Below are 24,574 nucleotides of genomic sequence, written 5' to 3' on the forward strand. Positions count from 1 at the left end.
GATAACACGTGGAGTTGGTTATTTAAACACGGAGGAATTTTCGTACAAAGGCCCACGCGGTGATTAGTTTTGAAACGACGACGACGACGACAACTACGAACGACAACCCGTCAAGATAACGCGAAGAAATGTACAAGTATTGTTTTTTTTATTTTATATCAAAAGTATGACAAAAAGAAACGAAACGAAACGAATGTAAAAGAGTAATCATAACCGAGTCACAGTTTTATGATGCATCGCGTCTAAAAACTGCTCATATGTACGTTTCTAAAATTTACAAGTAACCTACACACACACACACACACACACACACACACATCGAGAGATGGAGAAAAAGAGAGTAGTTTTTCGTAAAAACGACGACAAATTTTTCAAAGGTCTCGAGAGCAAAGGATAAGGTAAGAGAATTCTTTTAAAATTTGAGCCATCTTCTCTAAGAGACGTAAGAAGAAAATGTTGCTTCTTATAAAATCCAAAGCTCGGGTGTGCGTTGCCGGGAAAATAACTTGGTCGTTCTAGATTCGTGATAAGGGCACGAGGTATACATATATATATATATATCTACGCCTTGAGATTACACCACCGCGAATTTTCCACGTCTTGCCCCGTTAGGACACTAAATCCTTGTGCTCCTTCCTTCTCTCTTCTCGCGTGAATCACTACGCTGAAAAGCGATCTTCGCGAATTACGGCTTTTGCCGAGAAAATCTTAGAAAGTTCACTTTTTCTCCTCGTATATATCTACACGTTGGCGCGTGCTTTAGTTGATCCACTCCAATTATATTATGTAAAAGCTCTGGGTATCTCTTCTAAAATTTGCGAAAACTTTCCATTTCGTTCTCTCTATTCGAATGATCGCATGCTTATCTTATAATATTCCATAGATATGGAGAAACTCCCCCGAATTGATTTAACGAACCGATTTATCGATATAAGTACCCGAGGGAGGCAAGGAGGATTTTTTTGAGATTTTCGCTAGACAAGCGCAGTCGATGGTGGTAAACGACGACGATAGAAAGCACTCGCGAATGCGAGTAAATCTTGGATTTCCCGATGGATCGCGTATGGATGAAAGAAAGTCGATGCTTCGGAACATTCGGAGAAAAGAGGAAATGCGAAAGGGAGAGGTAGATGGAGGGGCGGATGGAGGGGCGGATGGAGGGGCGCCCGAGGGAAACATGGCCTGCGCTACGAATTTTCACCCTAGAGCAGTCGACTAGCGAGCAAGCGGCTGAACGGTGGGTGGCTGGCTGGGTGGGCGGTTCGAACGAGCAGACACCGGCGATGGATGAGATGCTAACGAGACGCGAAACGATCGACTACTCCCACCAGGACAGGAGCCGACAAGTCAGCCGTGAAATGGTTTTCCTTTACTATTCCGTGCCTCGTTGCTATGCCACAACGTTCCTTTCCAAAGGTTCTACGTTGGATATGCTGCTAGCTCCCCTTCTCCGCGAAGGGGAATGCTATATGGCTGCTATATTGCTTTACGATATTTAGGGGTAGCTTTTTCATCTAAGAAATCGAATTCAACGAAATAATCACAAAGGGGAAGAAAGAGGGGGAGAGAGAGAGAGGGAGAGATCCGCACGATTACTGCACGGTTATCAGCAAGTAGAAAGTTTAATCTACGGAGTCTATATTCGAGGAAGCTCTCGTAGACTTTGATCAGCGATGCTTCGTACGCGGCTAATTCGTTAATCTCTCACGTACTCGCAATATAACGGAGAGCGTGCAAAGTGGGCTCGAAGAATGGAGAAGTTACCGGTACAGTGAATCTGGTCCAAGCTTGCTAAACAAGATGCGAGAGGGAAAAAGGAACGATGAAGTAAAGAAAAAAGGAAGGGGAAGGGGAAGGGGAAGAGGAAGAGGAAGAGGAAGAGAGCACACGGAGGACTCATAACCGGCGGTTATATACTTTGTGGATCGCTCGTTACTTCCCTCGGTTGATGTCAATTTTTCAGTGTTTTATATACGCTCCGTGGTCTTCGTGCCACCTCGTATTTATCACTACTACTACTACTACTACTACTTGTGTGTCTGTCGGTTCCGCGCGCGCCGCCGGCGAGACGAGATCTCTTTGAGAGCGATCTTTCTTGATGGAGTACTATGCGAGTACGTACGATGCCAAGAAAAATTGACAATCGAGCTCCGGGCGATGTGATTTATATCCTGATCCCTTGTAAATCGTCTCTTCTCACCAATGTCTCTTCTAACAAAATATATATGCATGTATTGGCTTGTCCCATAAGTTCCTACCTTTTTTTTCATGATATTTGTCGTTTAAAGTTCTGCTTTATTACCTTCTTACGTCTCTCAGAAACCCTCTTTCCAAAATTCTCGAGACTTACTTTGCAAATGTCTCTTTTGTCTATCCATATTAAACGGCGTAAAAAAAGATTTTAAAACAGAGACTTTTTTAGATTTAAATCCAGATTACGTATCGGGAACGTATTCCGATCGAAATCACGAAACTTTTCCTTCTTTGCAAAGTTTCGATGAATTTGTATCGCAATGACAGACAGGTAGATCGTAAATAAGGTTCCCATTTGCAATTGCGGTCGTCGTAGTTTGTATTTGCGCGGAAAAAATCGTCGCCAAAGATTTACGCGATATTTTTGTCTTGTTTTCGTTCGAAAGGGCCAAGGGGAAATCCTTTATGACACGCAATTAAAATCCGTTTGAAATCTCTGCTAGCGGCAGAAAGAAAACCGGGAAGAAATAGAAGTCATTCCCGAATCGTCGAGTTAAAGTTTTTCGATGAAAGGAAGTTCGTCGTGTCGTCTTCAGTAGTAGCTCGAGCTTCCGCTTAGATTTAGTTGTCTTTTTCTCTGAAAGATCGCACGACTTCGCGCTTTATTCCACCACTGAACACTCTATTTCGAAGCTGTCAAGCGAAATCGCTCGAGGCTGGTATCCTATGTTTGCACTGCCCTTCAGGTATTGCCCATCGAAAGTGCAACAGGAAGACATAGTCTAAAGTTCTTCTCCTCCTTCTTCTTCTTCTTCGTCTTCTTATTCGACTTTCAGTTCGAAATTGCTCGCCGAGTCGATCTTATACATAGACATCAAATATCGAAGGAGAAACGAAAAGGAAGGAACCAAAAGAGAAATAGGAAAAATCTTGATTTTCTAGCTAACAAACGAATTGCTCAAATTGTTAGACTCGCGCGTTTTCATGTATTATTAGGATTTCTCTTTAATGACTTTAATCCTTTTTTCTTTTCTATCTATTTCTTTTCTTCTTCTTTTCCTTTTTTACGCGTTAAAGCAATCTCGTAACGAAGGCTAACTTTATTTCTTTGCTCGGATCCCTTATTCCGTAAATTAAGAACTAACGCAGAGAAGGAAGGTAGAATGGAAGGTGGAATGGAAGGTAGAATGGAAGGTAGAATGGAAGGAAGGAACGAACACAACGCTTACGCGTATCTACTTTCAACACTCATCTCGGATTCCTACTCAGTCGCTTGTTAGCGAATCGCCGCTCAGGTTCATCTACGTGCTCTTGACTTTTTCCTCCAAACCAAGTTTTCTAAGACTTCTCGAATAGTTCTGACGTCATTTATTCTTCTTTCGAAAGGATGGAAAATTTGGATCGAACTTGTTTGAATTTTTCTTTCGTTGATCTTCCAATAAAAAAGACGGAAAAACGAAAAGCTATGACGATACACGTTTATTTTCCAAGGTACAATTTTTACGCAAATTATTTCAATAAATGTTCAGAAAAATGTACCTTAGCTATTACAACACGAGTGTTTCATTTACGAATATTATTAAATAATATAAATTAATAATATTGTATTTTTTTGATAACATAAATATTCCATTTGGAATGTATTGATTTTTCATCCGGAAATGCTTTTATGGTGGAAACATATATTTTTGTATTCTCATTTATTTAGTATAAAATTGAAAAAGTTGAAAATGCCCCGTATTATGGTATAACTGAAACGAGTTTAAAGGTACTTAACGATATACCAATAAACGTCACACTTGGTTAAAATCTAATTTAGAAAGAAGATTAGAAAATCGAATGGTCGAGTTTGCGATTGCTGTTGTTTCTCGGTTAAATCAAATTCAACAATGTATCCCCCGTTGTTTAACGTCGATCGAACCAATACCAAGAAGAGAGAGAGAGAGCTTTAGAAGAACAGAAGCTACGTACGAGGCAACTAATTATCGCATTCCTGGTAGAGCAGAAAACAGAACAATAGTCTCTATATCGGTGTGGTCGTTTGTCGTTCTCGCACGAAAGCACGTAACACCGAGGCAATTAATTAAGTTCCAGTCAATGAACCGAGTCACCGTTGCTACGGTTAGCCATCCATCTTGGAGAAAACACCGTGGCTAGTTCCCCTCCTAGTCGTACGCCAAAGACTCTTAACTCGGAAAAGAGAACCGGATGCGATTGCGATTTCCACTTTCAAAGATTTCATTAGTCTATTAGCTTAATCTCGTTCCAACTTTTCCGGCATGTTTTCCAACCTATTTTTCCGACTGGATGCTCCAAAAGCAACAACCATTCGCCGTTCATTCTCTTTTCTCGACTCGATCGTAAATACGTTTGAGGTGGCGGTAGCGTCTCAACGTTACCGAAACAACAACCACCTACCTATGGGATTATAATGAAGTACGATGCTATTACATCGATTATGTAAATGCTAATAAATCGTAGACATCGATTGTCTGGAAAGCAAACGTCATAGGAAACATCGATTACCGCAGAACTATGAACGCGGTATACGCGTATATACCTAGGGGTACGGACATATTTGTACACGCATATCTACCAACGCGCAATAGAGTCAATTTCGATAAACGATAATATCGATGGTACATGTTTAATATAATAATTCATTAAAATGACGCGCGAAGACAAATTAATTCGTCTCTTTTGCTTTATCCTAAGGAAAAGTAAAGGATGAAATTAGAATAAAATCAGCAACGCGTTCCGTTGCTCTTCGCGGTTAATAAATTATAATAGAACGGTATGTCCCTTTGACGAAGGTGAATGGGTGGGCTCGGTTGGGCTGGTTACTCGTCGAGTTTGTCGTGCTTCCACGTTAGTATATATATATACTATGTTCGTTAAACCTCCTCGAAGCGAAAGGGATCATCGTGCGACATCGAACGAGAATGAAGTGTGTGCGTGACTAACCTACCTCTATCTCTGTTACGGTATATACACATGTACACGCTCATATGTACATAGAAAGATTTCTTTGTCAGAGGAAACAGTGACCATCGGTGGGTAGTATCGGTGGGTGACCGGCGCTAAATGCACACAGCACGATAACGTCGTAAAGCCAGAAGAGCTTTCAGTTCGAATGACAGCCCTTCGAGTGCACCGAGTCGCTCGGAAGCTCAAGGTTATTGACTGGCCACTCCATTTCAGTACGGTTCGCCGGCACATTCACAGCGTACACGCTCTCGCACTCGCTCTCTCCTCCCCATCGTGTTCGAGGATATTTCGAGGGTTCGGAAAAAGGATGAAAAGAGGGACCTCGAGAAACGTATGTATCTTTGCTCTTGGACGTGCTATGGCTATCGGAATCGCTCCGGTCCATCCATTTCGAACGAGCCTCGCCGACGAGAACCGGATTGAAAGGGTGCCTGAAAAACGAACTACTACTGGAGGACGATCGTGGGAAAGAACTGCAGGACAACATCATTAATCGTGCTATACCAATAAATAAGACATTTTCGAGAAGGAGTAAACATCCGTTTAAAGAAATAAACCAACGGGATTTACTGTCGGCTAATCGACGTACCATTCGAAAAATGGAAGGAAAATGTTATAGACAAAATATCTTATTGGCGCGTTAAATTTGTACAATGTACGAATTATAAGAATACAAAAATGGATAGGCGAGGAATAGCGAGTTCGCGATCGGCTAACGAATCGCCGTTGTCGATGACTCTTCCATTAATTATGTGGAAACCTTCGGCTAATGAATGGGTAGTTAGCGGGCAACGGTTGGAGCTCGTCAATAATTACCAGCCGAGGGTGCCGGTATGGTGACCCGGCTTTGATGCGCTAATTTACACCACCTGCACTAATGCCCTGTGTCGCACTAGCCCAGAACGAGGACTGTGTGCGATTCGCTATCGGGAGATACGCCTACCGAATGTACGATGGATTAATATCCTTGTTCAATCGTTAATACGATTTTCGAAAGGATCGATTCGAATTAATACGCGTGGAGATCACGTCAACGTTTCGTTATCGTCATATCGCTAAACCTTCGACGGATAGATCGATCTCCTATCAGAGATGGGAAAATACATTTTTTACAGCGATTCGGGAAAAAAGAACAACAAAAATTAATAAATATTCCGTTATACACTCGAAAAATATAACTGTAAAGTGAATTTTTGTCGAACCACTTATAAATGAAAAACTAATATTTTATTTATCTCGGTTATATTCGCGTTGCATATCGTTCAAGAATTTATATTGCTAATAAAATGAATAAGTAAAAATAATTATATATATAGATGTACGCGCGCGTAAAGATCGCGTAGGTATAGTTACGATAAATGAAGTGTAAAAAATGTTGAACATTTATCAAAGGAAGGAAAAAAAATTCTATCGATTCGAAACCATTCGAGTAACGTCGAGGACAATCGACGAAATCGCGCAATGGGTCGTAACATTTTCGAAATTTAGTCGGAACACAAATTACAGGAAACATTCCGCGTGCTAACATGCTCGGGTGTTATGCTCGCTGGACTGTTATAAACACTCCGTGTAAACGTTCCCCGTGGTAGTAACGCGCTTTGCTTGCTTTTTCTCTGTACTCGCGAACACGAATGTCCTCCCTACCTTTTCCGTTGTTAAATTGCGACAGAAGTAGAAACAATGACTAACTGCTGTCTCCTCGCGATCCCCTAGATAACCAAATTTCGCATCCCTTCGTGTTCTTATGAAAAACACAAATTAAATCGATCTTTTCAAAAAAATACACAAAACATAATATAGTCCGGTTATAAAATATTTGTTAAACGCGTTATTACATTTTTACAAAATCTCGCATAATAGAACGGGAAGTAATAAACGAACGAGGATGTTTCCGAGATGATAACTAAAAAAAAAAACGCAAATTACAAATCTAAGAAAATCTATGCGCCAGCTAAAATAGCAGAGTTTCGTTATCGAATACTTGCGGTAGTAGTAGAGAAGCACCGACTGACGTCTGGCACGGCAAAGGGGAAAGTTCGATATTGATCAGACAGTGGAATGCCTCCTGTTCGCGTCAGGCAGCACGATTTCTCATCGTACCTTTATACGGACTCGTTCGAACTTTGGTCCGGTAAGTTGAACGGCTCTGAAGGAGAGATAAAAAGATAGATACATAGGAAAAGAAAGAGGAAGAAGGAAGGAATGAAAGAAAAGAAAGAGAGAAAGACGGACAAAGGGAAGAAGAGCCGGGCAACGTTAAAAGGAAAGGAAAGCAAAGAGGAAGAGAAAGGTAGCGATTGGAAAAAGGCAACTGCCAGTAGTCTGGCCCCTGTCAGGGTCAGACGATTCTGCAATAGGAAAGAGAGAGAGAGAGAGAGAGAACAAGTCGTGGCCTTTCGACCGAGCCTCTCACGAACGAAGAAGCGGTAAATTCAATTTAGCAAGAGGAGTGAAAGAAGAATCGCGTGCGTGCACGGAAGGAGGAAAGCTCTCGAGCAGCAGCACCAGCAGCAACAGAGCGGCATGGATAACGGTAGACTAAAAATAAAAATAATCGAAATAAAAAGCGAGAAGAAAAGCGCCGAGAAAGAGAGAGAGAGAGAGAGAGAGAGAGCCGGATAGTGGTTACACAGATTTTTTCTCGCAATCTCGACTTAATCGAAAGGTGCCGAGAAAGAGAGACGAGAACCATCAAACACGCCGAGAGGAAGACGAATTTCATCGTGGAAACATGCAAGCAGCAAGGGAGTGGTATACGAGGGAGCTTTCTCCGTGTCTGTCGGTTCTGTCTATTCGTCAAATGAAATACGACCTTTCCGAGACTCGTGGGCCTACATAAAACGCACATTACTCTTAAGTTTTTCTCGTACGCCGATATACCTACTACGACACGGGGAAGTGTTCTAAGAAAAGGGCATCGCTCGAGGGCGTCTAGCGAATCCATTTCCATCGGACGCAGTGCGAACGTTTTTCTTCTTCTTCTTTACCGTGCATCGAGAAAGGATGAGCTCCTGGTTAAATTCGAACGAACTCAAATAATAACCTACCGCATCTAAATAAAAAGAAAAATAGACAAAAATAGCAATTCAAATGCAACACTCGATATACGTTACACTCCCAATTGGGCGCGAAGGTGCGCGAAGGTGCGTCGGGGCATTAACCTATACCGGGTTGAAGTACGTCACATGGGCGGGGGGAGGCCGAAGGGAGGAACGTGCATGCGATTGTTTCGCTTTGCGGTGCCATTGTTTCGCCGTATATACGTTTGCCCGCGCGTTTCGAGACGAACGCAATGAGGACAAACCGCAGCGAGCTGACACACGACTGCCTAAAAAAAATTCCACCCGCCAGTTGCATATTCATGGAAACGTCACGATATTCTCTATCTCTCCATCTCTTCATCTCTCTCTTTCCCTAACTGTGCAATCCACGTGGCGCAAGATTATGCATAAAACTACGATATTACTGCGGCTTTCGGATGTTTTCGAGACGCTCTTCCCGTTCCAGTAATTTCCGAATTCATGGTAACATTTATATTGCGAGGAATGTCTACAGACTGGAATGACGTTCCTTTTATCATATACGCTTTTATTTTTAATCGTTATAGAATCGAATCTGTCCTTTATTCCACGCATATACTATAGGTGCATTTTGATGATGCTAGGTATCGATCGAATATTGACAAATTGAAAATAATTATTAACCGTGGAGAGAAAAAAGATAGTGGAGAATTTTTGCTTGAAAATATAACTTGTATAAATTGTAATCGCAAAATGGTGGAGATAAAAAAGAAAATAAGTTAAATTTGGAGTAAAACTCACCGAGAACGACAAGCTTGACCGGTCTCCCGGAAAGGAACTTTCCTCGATCGTACTCGAACGTGCATCCCCACGTTCCATCATCCTCCAATCTGACGTTATCTATGTGTAAGGCGTCCGTAGTAGAATCACTGATGTATCTGTGACCAGTTCCGCTCATTTCCGTTCTCGTGTCTATCGTAAGCATGTCCACCGGATTTCCTTCGTGAAGCCACGCAGCTGGATTTCCATGTATTCTGTAACTTCTAAGGAACGAAGGATGCATGTACTTCTCTAACGATGCGTCGCGCGTATTATACGTTAAAGGAAAAGTCTAAGAATAGAAAGAAATTTGATCGAGTCATAGAAGAAAATGAAAAAGTAGGAATTTACCTTGATCCTGACAAAAGGAGCCTAGAGTAATTCCCTTCGAGCTCGCAAGGCAATATAACCTTGGTATGCGGTTTGACGACGAGTTCTAAGGGTGGTCTCGTCGAAATGGCACTCTCGTCCAACGTCGACGCGCCGCTCGAAGAAAAGGAAAACGGAGGATTGCTCGTCGTCGAGGAACTAACGGACCATGCCTCTTCTTCCGGAGCCAAAAGTGCAGCGGGTTGCACGACGTTCTCGCCGAATGATATCAAAGTCGACGATGAAGTCGTCGTACTCTTCGTTGTACTCGTGGTCGTTGTCGTCGACGTCGTGGTTCTTCGTGCTCGTCGACCACCCTCCTGTCTTCCCCCGCGAAACGCGTATACGATTGCACCGTTTCCAGATCCTTAAACAAAATCATCGTCATCGAGATAAATAACGTTTCAAGGAAAAAATGCGCTGAGAAACATGCTTGATAATATGCAAATGGTTAATGTCATTGATATAAAAGAGACGAGGATAAAAAAGAGCGAGAAGAGGTTCATTATAATTCCTGATCACACCACGCTTAATCGTCCTACTCCTCTTTCCTTCCGGCTCGTCTATTGTGCGGTCCATCGTGTTACCGCTTTTCAGGACGTCGTACCAGCGAACTAAATTAGACCGCGAACGTCGTCGTCCCTCTCTCTCTCTCTCTCGTTCTTCTATCTGCTGGCATCCACCGGTAAATATTCTAAAGACTGGGACTTGATCGAGTTAGCAGGAGCCCGGAGAATTCGATAAAGCTACGACAAGAACGGCGAGACGACGCTTCTCTCCTATCCGGCATGCCACTCTCGGCATCTCCTTCCTTCTCCCCTGCTCTTAAAGCTACCTATCGTGCTTGGTCGACCGAGAGACTTCTCGAGGAAAACTAATTATTGTACCGATGAGCGGCGAATAGCTGTAACTACCTAACACAACTAAGACCACTGTCTTCTTTCTTTTCCTTTTTTCCGTCCCCTTCCAACTTTTCCCTTTTTCTTCTTCTTCTTCTTCTTCTTCTTCTCCATCTCCTTCTACCCACCTGTCTACCCTTTTTCCCTTCGACCCAATTCTCTTCGACTTAGGAACACCGCAATTACCCCTCCACACCCCCGCCCCAGGCACCGACAACGCACCAACGCGCTAACTCTTTTTTCGTATTCCACGAAGAAGCTTCTCTGTAATCACCAAAACGAATTTCCTCGAGCTTTCTTCCCCGAGAAGAAAGAAACCCGTGCGAACAATTTGCGATAACTTTCCGTGAAATAGCTGAGATTTTGATTTCTTGCTTCCACTTTAACGTGGATACGATATATAGAAATGTGCACAAATAATTAATGCAATTCGGACGATAGGGGGACATGTCAAATACTCGATTGCATATTTATATTATATTACTAAGAACGTCATCGAACGCAAAGTATTTCTCGAAACAACGATTATAATTTCATATTATTTGTTTTCATTTATTTAGAATACGTCAAAGTAGTTATACTTACGGAAAGCTTCTATATCTTCCATAAATTCGATGGAACGACTTGGTTAATTCGTTTTACTTTCGAATAACGAGATTCCATACCGACCTATAAAAGTTCTATCGAGTCGTAACTACTTTCCGTTAGATTGCATCGAACTTCGATTGATTCCCGTTGTATGTACGACTTTGTGCTTTCGTACAAAAGGAAAATCTCCCTGGCGGAATAAATAAAATATATATATATATAAGTTCTCCTCTCTAAGCAATATAAAAGCAGGAGGAAAATGGGTAATGTTGCTTCGGAGCTTACGTTGACACGGTGAACGCGGAAATTCGAGTGGATCGATGCGACGCATCTCAAAGAACAAAGACGAAAAAGAGAGAGAATAAATCGTAAAAGAAAGCTCGAATATAATACGATAACGATACCACGGTATCGCCCACTAGTGAACAGTCAACCTTCATCAATGTTCTAGGTGATATTCTGGCTCGGTTATACAGACCCATCGAGTAGATGTTGTTCGACGTTGATGCATGCATTATTCAAGCGATGTATCCATTCATTATTCATGTCATGATCAATGGATGTCAACAGATTGCGATCTGTACCTGGATAGATCGATGTGACAGAAAGCGAAAGCAAGAGCCGATTGAATGAGTTCAAGGATGTTGCTAAAAATGAAAACACAAAGTACATTTGTTGTACGCGCATATCTATGGGATATATGTGTACCGACTGTACACACGCGCACACGCACACGCGCACAGAGTAAAGATCGAAAATTTTCATCATCGAGCACTACCTATGATGGGTAGAGCTTGTTTCGATTCAGCCTTCATTACTTCCCATTATTATTACGCGAATGTGTAAGGGTTCTCGCATCAGCTAGCGTTGTTAGCAAAATAATACGAACTTAACGAAGCAACCCTGCTAATTATGGAATCGCAAGGGAACCTTTTACTCGCCGGGTTATACAGTTTTTGTTTCGCGCGTACCAACAGAACTGCCCGTCAAAGTTGAAAAGTACGAGAGAGAGAGAGAGTTCGCGTTGGAAACTGAAATAATTCGAAAGAAATAGATGCCAGAGGAAGTACGAGTTTGTTAATCATTCCGTTTGGGGTGGATTTCGTTAACGCTTCGAACGGTATCTTGCAAAAATGAACGCGCCCATCGATGGTACGCGTCAACTTTTCAACTTTTTCCCTTCGTCTACTACTAATTGGAAGTTAAATAAGTGAAAACTTTGAACTAGGAAATAACTAGCAGAGATATCTTTTCCAAAGCCACGAAAATTTGCGATTCTTCCCGTTGGATTCGTTTTGGACGGCAACGTAACGATCGTGAATTCTCGTCTCGAAGACAGTTCTCAATTGCGAGTCCTCGCAACGAGAAATCCGTCCGCACTCTGCATTCAAATCGAAGCCAAGTCGTGTTCGAGGGTCGAACGAAAAGTTTCATCGAAGGCTTTACCGAATATCATGGCAAAGATGAACTTTGTGAAAAATGTAAGAAAAAAGAGAGAGAAAGAAAGAAAAGAAAGTAGCAGGATGGAGAGAAAATATGCGACGGTATTCTTGCTTCGTACACACGTATAAAGCGATAAAGATCAGAGGATCGTGTACTAGAGCGTGGCTGCGAAGAAAGAAGAGAGCAAAAAAAGTGAGTAAACAGGAAAAAGCGGAGAAAGAAGAAGGCAAGAGGAGGATATCGTAAAAAGAAGAAAAAAAGGAAGAAGAGGGGTCGCGATGCCTGATGTATATCGTCGAGGGAACTTATCTCTTTCGCAAAATTCGTAGCACGAACGTCTTTGATGGCAATAGGAGTGATTCTCATCTAACCCGCACCTTTTCCTCGGTTCTCTCTCCTCGTCCTGTTTCCCCTCATCTTGGCCGGTTCGCTTTTGCCTTGTCCTTCCACCCGACGACGCTGTCTCTCTCTCTCTCTCTCCCCCGCGAGCGATTCTCTAATCCCCCTCGTTCTCTCTCTCTCTCTCTATCCTATCTTTTGCTACTATCCTTAACTTAGTGTCATCCCGTACTAAGCCCAATGTAATACCCTTTGGTATCTAGAACGGTTACGGAGCGCCTTTGGTTCCTTGCTCCAATCAAAGCGATGCTCATCGTTAAGCCGTATCGACGACCTATATCGCTGCGACAAAGGAGTCCTAAGGCAAAAGGAGGAGGAAGGTAGTTTCTTGCGCGTAACAACAGATTCGATATAGGGGTAAATGGGAGCAGGTGCAGGTAAGCAGAAATCGTTAGAATCGATATAACGATAACGATAATGGTTGTCGAGCGCGAACATCCGGAACAATCGCATATCCATTTGTTTTTAAACGCCGGGGAAGCAGGGGGGTAGGACTGATATTATAAAAATATCAAATCGCACGATTAGCTTTTTTCTCTTGGTCGGGTTTTTTCGTTCATCAGCGATCGAGCCGGGCGTCGTTCGTTAAACGAAACGACGATGTTTTTCCGTTCGGAGCCGCCTCGAGAAATAGGAAAAAGCACTAGCAACATACCTCTTCTTGGGCTTCTGCACGCGCTCGGCGAAATGCTCTGCCGCCGGAGGTAAACGCATTTTTTACACTCCCCCTCCTCGCTCTGCCAGTAATAACGCTCCGTTAGGGGCATAAAAAAAAAGGAAAGAAGGTAAGCACACTTATAAACGTACGCCGCGTCGGCGGCACAAGCAACCCTAAACAAGCTCTCCGATAAGCACGAGCACCGCTAAACTACCCCGACACCGACGATGTCTCATTCCTCCCGTCGGCGCTTCTACTGCTCCCAATACGAAGTAATTAAATTGAACATTTTGTATGCACGCGCGAAAGGAAATTAATTATCATTCGAAAAGCAGGTTGGTAATTAAAAACTCGAAAATAATTGTACCCTCCTACTTACGCACATTACACGCAATAACACTCTACGCGAAATTAGAAAATTGTTCGGAGAAATTTCTTTTTCATTCCTTTTTTATTATATAATATTTTCTCCTCTTTCTCTCCCTTTTTTTTCCTTTTTTCCCTATCGTACGTGTCTAAAGTTATAAAATAAAATACAATTCCGGTGTAATAATCGAGAAATTCGAGCACGTGCACGATCTCTTGGTAACGCGTCGCACGTAATCGTTATCCGAAACTACTCCCATTCTAATTTCAATTGCCCCCGATCTTTGATATCAATTAACGTGGCACGCGTATACCCTCTCTCTCTCTCTCTCTCTTCCCTTCTATAATAATAAGGACTTTAAATTAAGAAAGAAATTTTAATAATCGCCGAAATGGCTTTCGCGTCGTTTCATTTTCTCTTGCTTAATATCACGGCACTTTCACGATTAGATCGTACTTTAGCCAAATATCGCAAAGAATTAAAGCGCGGAGAAAATCGTCTATGATTATTTCGATCGGAAGCGACGAAATGAATCGTTAAATAACATAAAAGGACGGAGAATGAGCTTTCGTCGGTATCAAGGAGGATCCTCCTCCCCCCTTTCTTCTATCCCCTTCCCAACGCAAAGCTCCATTAGCGAGTACCACTGTCCATTCGGTTAGCGGATTTGGCTGGATTCTAATCTAACCGCAGAGCATGCCTTCTAATATAGATAGGCTTGATTAATTCCGCGGTAAGACCAAAACGCGTGCGCGTATACGTGCGCAGGCCTGCCAGAATGCGATCGGAACGATAAAAGGGACAGAGAAATGTTTTGCGAAGCAGAACGAGTTTTTCAAAGTTTCAGGGAAAGCAAAGGTACGAGGAACGTTACCTATAAGCGAGAGAAAAGTGAAAAAAAGAAAAACGGAAAAAAGAGCGATAAGCCGTTCGATCGCCAACTCGTCGTCGTCGTCGTTCAGAGGGCGCGTGTCGAAATCAAAGGGGGAAATATAGCTATGGTTCGACGAACTATGCAAATTAAATTGAAGAGAGGGCGAGAGAGAGGGAGAGAGAGGTACTCGAGTGCAGACAGCGCGCGAGCTCTCCTGTCCCAGAGAAACGAATAAGATCGTTCTTTCTCCGTCTGGCTCGTTTGCTCACTCGCGCGATCGAGTACTCTTGCCGGCTGGTGCTTGCCAAGAGTCCAGGCTACGGATTAGAGAGTTATTGACTGCAAACACACACCGGTCCTCCGGTGCAACTGGTTCTCTCCTCTCTTTGCTCGATACGGATATTACTCGAGGTAGATCGATAAGGTCCCTACTACTCGTAGCCCGAGGAATCGACTACGAACCTCGAGGCCAGAGATTCAAGTATTCGGATAAAACGAGAAAACATGGCAGAGGTCCTACCTTTCGATTACTTCTTTCTCTCTCATGCGCTGTTTGTAAAATTGGAAGAGGCGATCGTCCCAAAAAGTCAACTAGATAAAGATAAAGTTACAAACGCGGAGAGAGGGATTTCCTCCCCTCCGAAACGATCGTTTATTTTCCCTGTGACGGTAACGAGAAGGATTTTTTGATGCTCGCTCGAGCCGAAAGGATCTCGTTTTTCTTTCTACTTCTTCGCTACGGTTTTTGCTTAGAAGATACAACCGGAGGGACCTTGCTTACACCGTCCACGGATTTTCCACGAGGTTTACTCTAACGCGTTCCTTCTTTCTCGGATTTTCTAAATAAACCTGTCTCTTTCGTATACAACGAAAGTAACCATTTTTATGCGTCTTTCAAAACATACGATATTCTCTTCTTCTTTACATGCTAAAATATCGTGGAATGAGCATATACCCGCGGTACGTATATCTTATTCTTAACGTTCTTTGCAGATATAGCGGTATTATTCGCGTGTATCTTTTTTAGTAATTAACATGTGATTTACGCCCCTTTTTTTTCCCCCTAACGAGTAAAGAAAAACACAGAGAGTGGTAATACGATTTTCGCGAGTTTGTTGAGTTTTTTTCAGACTGGAAACGAACTTTTCTCAAGCTTCGTGTCTCGCGGAAAAGAATTCCGTTGGAATTTTGAAAAACACGAAGCTTTCGCTTCGTCACGTATCCACCATATATATATATATATAGATATCCTCGAGGGTATTGTACGTGGTAAGAGTCAAGAGACGAGAAAGGATATCGTGCGTCCTGTTGGCTGGCCATGCGCCACGTCTGAAAGAACCAACCAGAAAGAAATCTCGCAAAGCAGTCCCCAGCCCTCGCTCGATATATAGGCTCAACGTTCGAGACCGAGATATTGAGTGATTGATACACTTGCCAAGCGGAGCTTACAAGTTTTCTGAAGCTTCGCCAAAACCGGAATCCGGATGCTCGATGCGCCGAGTCCAGTAGTCCATGCCAAACCGGAAATGACCTCCTGCCTTTATGAAAGAGAGATCGCCTATCCGATCTATTTCCATTCTATCTAATTGTTATCGTTACTTTCGATCGTTTTACATAATCGAAACACCGACTTCCGAATCTCTTTGCCAACAAGAAATACGGACCTAACAATTTTTCCCATTCAATTTTACCACCAAAAGGGATTTTAGTTAAGTCTCTGCTTCGTGAAATTGTCCATCACCTCTCGTTAATTGCATATTTATTGCAAACGACGCGAATAATAATTCTTCAAACGATTAAACTTATCGTTCCAATTATGACGAGTCGTTTATTTTTAATTCTCGGTAATCCAAAGATTATCATTTTCATTGGCTAGAAACGCGATTCCTAAAGTTCCAAAGTTACAAACGAAATAATTGAAAAGACTTTAAGGAAGATTTGGATTAGCAAATCTTATAATTTATTTATGATCGATTATGGTTATTCGTACCACCAGTCCCGGGAGTATTTGATAGAGAAGCGAAAGATTAATTAAAACGTCTAATGAATGTAACGAGAACATTGCTTTCTACTTAAGATCACGGCTTGTGCTCATCTCGGAACATCGTAATTCTTCCTGGATAAGGGAAACTTTGCTTTACGTTCCGAAACGGCATCTGCCGCGTTGATCCAGCGAATACTTTTGCTTGCACGCGTCCATCATAATGAATAAATAATATCGAGCCCTTAATTATTCTTTTTTACTCTTTCTCCGTTCGTTCGAAAAAATAAAAAAAAAAAAAGAAGTAGTCGAGCAGTCGGGAGCAAACGAATTTGTGTCGTTCGAAACGAGTTCCATCGAAAGAATCGAGCTTTCCTTCGGTCTTTTCTAGAGAGTACTAAATCACTGGTACCACGAGTGACGTTATTAATGAAGCGCTAATGGCAAGAGCCACGAGTGTTTCACGTTCGTATTCGACCACTCATCCCTCGGTACTTAACCGTAATTGTTATCGTGCTCGAATCCTGTCTTTCTCTCTAATCGCGATGCACGAGGATCGATTCGGTGACTCTTTGCTTTTCTTTTTTTGTCTGCGCATACAAAAGAGCCACTAGGGATGATAACGCGACTGTTCGTTGGAATACTTTTGGGACTCTTCCATGCTTGGGAAATTTCTTCCAAGTATGGAAAAAAATTGTTGCTTCGCATCGGTCGATCGAATTTATTAACTTCGTCCTGTTCCTCTTTGATATTCTCTACTTATATATATATATTAGAATGAAAAGAAAGAGCAAACAATGAGGAAGCGCGAATCGTTTAACGCCTTGGCCGGAAAACGCGAGTTCCATTTACCCTGACGAAAATTTCTCTCGGGGAAGCGTTTCGCGAATTTACGAGCATTCGGTAGAGGCCCTTAAGGAAATGCAGAGGGTACATAAAACGACGCGGGTTTTCCACGTCGGAGATACTTTTATCGCTTACACATTTAGCACGGCCGAGAGAATTGCCTTGGCCGTGAGCGAGAGAGAGAGAGAGAGAGGAGGAATGAAAAGAAAAGAAGCAGCCACCGCTGAAAGAACGGGAGAGGGTTGCGAAAAGAGAGAAAAACACGGAGATAGGAAGAATGAAAAGGAAAGAAAGAGGACAGTCGTTGCTCGCATCCTCTTCCATTCTTCCATTCTTTTTCCTCTTGCTCGCAGTAAGGAGGGTAATACCGTCGCGTGGTCGTCGTAAAAATGAGAGAATAAAGAATTCGCGCTCGCTTACCGTGGCTAATAGAATTACCGCGAAAGAAGAACGGACGCGCCTATCGTCGTCGCAGACGTTCGCGCGTTATCGTGGTGGTGGTGGTGGTGTGGTGGAGCACGGACGATCGCGACAGTCGCTTGACTTCTCTTCTATACGATTATTTTATATCTCTTACGAGATAAAACCATTTTCCTTCTCTTTCATTCCATATCTTTTTCAAACGGGACTTTTCTTTCGCTCTCTCGATATTGACGAGCTTATAACTTTTCTTTATTCTTTTCAACTTTCTTTCTTTCCCATTTTATTCCCATTTATTTATTTGTTTTATCTCTCAATACGTTTGAAACAAATTTTGGAATAAGGTCAACGCGTTTATATCCTCTTTTTTATTTCCCTTTATTACCCATCCCCGTTTCTAAGAAATTTCTCGAAGCATCTTTTAAATGAAACTTTAACCTTTTCATCGAAATGAAAACGCTGTAGAAGTATAGATTTTCCTTTGAGCTGCTACGATTTCTCGATGAGAACGAGCTTTCGATGGACGATGGCGAATTTTGTGTTGTTACCGCAACATCGCGGTTAGTACGTATACCTGGCACGTACACACATACCCGCATACGTACATGGATACATCTCTCTGGAAGGAGCGTTTTCACATCAACGTCGGTAAAGTTCTTCTTTCCGTTAGCTTCGAACAAGTTGACTGCGTCAGGTGCAGCGAGCGTATGTTGCTGCACCTTTACCGCTACTTTTCACGATGTATATACGAGTTTGCGAATGATCGAAGAATCCAAAATATCCTTGCTTATTCTGCCAGTTAGAAACTTCGTTCTTTAAGTAATTATCGTAACTATCTCGTCCACCCTAGTCCACCATCGATAGTACGTCGATCGATTTTCATTTGGCGCTGACGTTAAATATTTAGATTTATTTCCAAATGAGAGAGTATAACTGGCTCGTGATAGCATCGGTTTGTTTGGCTGAAACGCGATTACCGATGCCACCGCGCCATCCAAGTTTTCATCCACGATAACCATCCACGTCCATCCTCGCGTATCGAGCGTCCATTAATTACCGCCGGAGGAAGAACGTCTGCTCGCAACGCACTTCGTCATTATTCAACGAAACTTCCAAAGCTCAAAAAAAGGGGAAAAAAAACAAAAGGAAGAAAAAATAAGAAAGAAAGAAAGAACTCCCCACTTGGAAGTAAAAGTTTCGTCGCTTCTCCATTCCTGGTGTGATGCTCATAAATATAAACGGCTGTAAAAGGAAATGGTAGCGAGGAAGGATCCCTTTCGATCTTCCAAAAATATGTGCCCTCTAAATTCCTTTCGGAACACGATGAAATCTCGATGAGATTTATGTTTCATTGGATATTTTTTCCTCTATTATTTTTCATTCTTTTCGGTCGAATATTATTTAAGAAATGATGACGATGATTAACAAATTTGATTTGATATATCGGATAATAATCGATGACGTTTACGCGTAATATCATTTCTCTATTCTTCCATATCGTAAATTTATAGACGATGATCCTCTGTTCTCCGTTCATTTCTCTTGGTCTCGCATTTGTGCTATCATCCAGCACGAAGATCCAGCACTACGAGTATGGTCTCCCTATCTTGCTTACCACCGACCGTTCCATTGTTCGTACCATTTTCACGCTTGAAAGGTGAGGACGAACGACGAGCGACGAACGACGAACGACGAGGACGACACCAAAGACGGGTGGGCAACTTCGAACGAGGAACTTTGCTAGCATATCCGTGCGACCGGCCCCACCTTCCAGCCACAGAAACCATCCTCGAAACGTCCACGGTAAACCGCCGACCAAAATCCGTAAGACTAGCCCGAAAACGACGATTTTCCTTCTGTCAGCAAGAACTCGGTTCGACTATCGACAAAGACATTTTCGCCTTATCTTTCAAATGAGTCATTTTAATGATTTCATAGATTTCTACAGACCTATGCAAAGAATTTAATTTGAATCTTTTCTTACATTTTCTACAGTAGCGTTTCTCTAGAACGCGGGTGTTTGTCTTATAAAGGGACATCACTCGAAAGAATCTGTCGTGTAGTATGTATCAGCGCTAGCCTAGTAGAGATGCGTAATCTGAACAAAGCCACCACTTTCATTTATTACTCCCTACGGCGCGGAAAGAACTTATGGGACAAGCTCTAATATATAGGAATTTATAAATGAAAGAGCTTGAAATGTTTGTCATTAATCTTCCGATCAATTTATCGAATGTTTCGAAGTTATCTCGAAGAAGGGATACAGATACGTGCCCGTTTGTCTCGACGTTGTACCTACCCGTCCTAGTAAGTAAGAGAACGAGGAACAATAGGTGGTCTTCTCGCAAAGCTCGCTTCTTCTTCCGATCCTCTCTGGCAGCCCGTGAAGAAGCCGGGTACTTTTCGTGAGCGAACGAGCGCGACGTACAGAAACGAGGGAGAAACTGGGAGAGCCATTTTTAGGTCGCTTTCATTTGACACTGCCATCCGTCTTCGCTGGTGGAAATAAACCGGCGACTACCTTCCACGCGAGTAGCATCGGCAATGGCTCCGCCTCGTTTCCGCTCTTTCCATTCTTCCCGAATAATCCGTTCTCACTCTTCTAGACACCTTCTATAGGTCTACCGTTCAATGTCTACGCGTACAGGTATATATATAGGTACCCTACTGGTCAAAATTATTTCATCGTCTTACAAAATCATTCTAACGTAATACCAACTTATTTTCCAATTTATATATATTTTCAATCTATCGATTGTACAGTTTTTCCATCAGATCCGTATTTCCGTCCTATTTCATAAAACATTGCAAAAGTTATAATTTAGGATAGGAAGAATATGAAGCTAGAGAGATGGCTATTTCGACGGAGCTAAGATGTAAATATTTTAAAAGCAATCTGTAAGTTTTGTGTCCATCTTGTTGCGAGCTTTTTAATAGAACTAATTTATTAGAGTAATTTAGTCTGGAAAATAAACCACCCCCCCCCCCGGCTTTGTATTTTCTTTGTGTATTCAGAAAATTTGTGATTTCGTACACTTGGTAAAATAATTTTGAACGGTAGTGTATTTATTTTTCTATATAAATGTAGTTATATATCAACCCGCACACGCGCGTGTAAATACTTGGGTACATAGAGAAATATATACACGTATATGTAGCCATTTTGAAGGGACTGACAAAGAGGCGATAGTAAATCCTGAATATAACGTAATAGTCCTAGAGGAACGTACGAGCCGAGCGTAAAATGAGATCCGTCTCGCTCTTGTACGCTTCTTCTCGAGGACAGTGAAGAATTATCGGCCTCTGGATATATACCGAAGGAAAGTAAACGATCTCGCGTTGGTGTCACCTAGCTACCCAACTCGTCGTCGTCGTCGTCGTCGTCGTCACGATATTCGATCGTAGTGTACCGAGAAAAAAGTATTATGTACCAACGAAAAGAAGTAGAACTAGGAAAAATGGTAAAAAGACCATCCTAAGCGGGACAAGTTTCCGGTCACGCGAAGACATGTCAACGATATCGATCATCTCGCTAGACATCCTTCTTTCTTCCTCTTCGTTCGCCAAAGTTAATATTTTCTAAATCGATCGTAAGCTATTAAATACTTTATTGCTCGCTAGAAAAAGTATTGAGATGTCGATGGCGTCAAGATTTACATTTGATTACTGCTAGTCGATATGGAACTTTCTTTAAAATAATCTTTATCTCGTGAAAATATTATATCAATTAATATTAATTAGAATAAATATTGATCGTTCGAAAGGTTCGGAAATAAAAACAATAATTTATGACGTTATACAGATGATCTTGTTAAAATTCAATGATATACATTCGGATGAGAGTTATTCAAAGTTTTTATCTACTTGACTATTATATCTCTTTCCTCTTACATCCTCCTCGTTATCGATAATAACGATAATAAACCAGGAAACGCTCGATGCGACGTTTTATTTTTCTCAAATGATAAAACGCTGGAAGAAAAAATAATCACCGAAAGAGAAATCAAAGATGAGAACGAGTTGGTATCGTAACTCGACTTTGGTTTATTTATCAGCAAAGCCAGTAATTAATAGAACGCGATTAATCATGTAAAACTGGTACATCGAGCAATTTCGTAGATCTTCCGGGCAACGGCAGTACTACCGCTAACAATTCAGCGATACCTCGTCCCTCGCCCCTTTTCCAGGCCGCTATCGAATAAAATGAATGACATGAAACAGAGCTACGAGACTGCGGACGGTATTTAGCGTTTTCCGATATACGAACTCGTTGGTCCGACGTTGTTATTACTCCGGGGCCGAGTCCCAACGCTTTTGTTTTCCCTCTTAAAAATTATTGCGGCTCTTTGGCGATTTTCATTCGCGAATCAGATTCGTTTTTCGCCGCTCGAATGCATTCGAGTAAGCGACCGAGAGAGAGAGAGAGAGAGGGAGAGAGAGAACATGGCCATTCTTCTACGAGCAATAATTCCTACACCATTCTCCCCTCACCCCACCAACATTTCTCTTTTCCGCGATAGTGGCTTTAATAATGTTGTCTTCTCGATTAACGATCGCCATTACCTCAATAGATGTTCTTTTCTCGAACCGAACGAACTTCTCTCGTAGATTCATTGATCCTACCAGTTTCTACGAGCGAGACGAACAAAGAGGGATATTTTCCGACCGTTTAAACCTATAAAAAAAACAGACAATTTATGAAAAACACAGGTCATTCTACTTAGTACGATGTCCGGCATATGGTGTATTCGATATAATAAGTAACGAGTCATTCTTATATTATCTATACATACAGAGTACAGTCCTTTCTTCAATATGTTGTAAACGATCGTTAATTAATCAAAAGATATGTATATCGTTGTCTAAAAGCACCGAGAATATGATCGATGCATCCTCCTCTTCGAAATCCACCGTTGATCTGAGTCATTGTCCTCTGTAAAAATTCTTTTGGTGAAAGTTGTTTACAGGACCTTTCGAACGTTGAGCACGTGTATAAAAAGAGTAATAAACCTATTTAATAAAATTTAAGATGTAAATGAAAAAAGAAAGTACATTTCTCTAAACAATTATACAAACAATATATTTAAACAATTAATAAACAATATACTAATGGACTTATAGACGAAAATGCACTTTTCTTATATTGCAGCAAAATTTGACCCTCGAAGTCCACAATGCGCAGGAGCACTAAAATAATTACACAAAAATTAAAAAAATACTAAAATAAGAACGTTACAATCTTAAATATTATGTATTAGATGTATGACACCCTTTATACACATGCGCAACGTTAGGAAAGTCAGATAAACAACGTTTAATAAAAGTACTTTCATAGAGGACAAGAGCTCATTTCAACGGTGGATTTCGAAGGGGACGGTACGTAGATCGTATATTCCTAGCTTTTAGACAACAATAGACATTCCTATCGATTATTTAACAATTTTTTAAATATTCTGATACACTCTACTTATATTTCAGATTGTTTAAACGCATATGTACTGGTTTAAACATTACATACTTATTAATATACTTTGAATATAAAATAATTTTAATGTGATATTTTTCTGGATAAAAATTTTATTATCCAAAGTCATAAAAATTGAAGGAATGTTTAAATCAGAACGTTGCAGTGTGATTAAGTTTTTAGTATATATTGTCTTTATTTTACTCGTTATTTTTTAAATATTAACAAGGAACGTATACACCTAATAGAAAAATAGAATAAATTTTTTGTTTATTCTATTCAGTTAGCAGCTGTTCCATCTCCCTCTCTCTCTCTTTGTTTCTCTTAAAAAAAATGTAATCCGTTGAAATTCATTATAGTAAAATCGAGGAAAATGAAGACGAAGCTTAAAAGTTTATTTTCGTAAGATCGGCGGCTAAATTTGCGAAACGCTTTGGAGGGCGTGTAAACACGAACGGTTAGAGGTACGCGCGGAGAACCGCTCGATGAGCACAAGTTGGAAACTCATCCTTAAGCCACCTATCCATCCATCGAAGCAAGAAAGCAAGCAACCCCTCGGAGGAGCCCTACCCCGCCGAGTGGTCGCGCGCGCACCACCCTGCAGCGTACTTTCAGCCTCCGGCCTTGTTCTTCGGTCTCTCAGCGACTTAGCGGCCGTCTCGCGGGCGTCTACGTGACGAAGGTAACAAGAGGCAAATCGCTTTGCAAACGGGGCCCCCACCCATAAGTCGTTCGACGCAAACGACGACGACGACGACGACAGACGATAACTTTATTTTCAGCGAGGAAAAATAAGCTACCTATTTTGAAAGCTCCTTCTTTTTCCACTTCTGAATTCCCCTACGAAAGGATTCCACTTACAATTTTTAACCCTTTCCAAACACATTATTCACGCTAGAACAAATTGTGTTTTTTTTACTCTCCGTTTTACAGGTTCGAATTTGCTTCTCTACGAACACCTTCTTCTCACGCGAGCTTCTCCCTTCCATCCATTTTACCAACCGTGCCCACGTTGTTTGTTTGACTTTAATAATCTGACGGAAACTAGTAATCCAACGTGGCCTGGCCGTTGACTTAGTAGAACAAATAATGTAAAGCAATGCAAACTAATTGAATAATATGTTTTAAGCGATTAACAATGTTTTAATATGTAAGATTTCGTAGAGATATTTTCGCGTAGTCTCTCTTCGTCCGAAAGACTAGATTTCTAATGATCGATGAAATGTATCGGTATAAATAACATGGC

At 41.6% G+C, this 24,574-nt stretch overlaps 1 protein-coding gene across 12 annotated transcripts in view; it reads right to left on the reverse strand.

Annotated features, from left to right (window-relative positions):
* The window catches only part of LOC122517830 (roundabout homolog 2), a 195,482-nt gene that overhangs the window by 84,765 nt on the left and 86,143 nt on the right, over positions 1–24,574 (reverse strand). For all 12 annotated transcript variants that reach the window (XM_043636426.1, XM_043636423.1, XM_043636421.1 and 9 more), the window contains 2 exons: positions 9,372–9,756; positions 9,003–9,244 (listed from right to left, as the gene is read on the reverse strand). In XM_043636426.1, coding sequence (XP_043492361.1) covers positions 9,003–9,244; positions 9,372–9,756 — 627 coding nt within the window. The remainder of the gene's footprint in view (positions 1–9,002; positions 9,245–9,371; positions 9,757–24,574) is intronic.

This window comes from Polistes fuscatus, unplaced genomic scaffold (assembly GCF_010416935.1).
Source record: "Polistes fuscatus isolate 324 unplaced genomic scaffold, CU_Pfus_HIC Scaffold21, whole genome shotgun sequence".
Classification (NCBI taxonomy): Eukaryota; Metazoa; Arthropoda; class Insecta; order Hymenoptera; family Vespidae; genus Polistes; species Polistes fuscatus.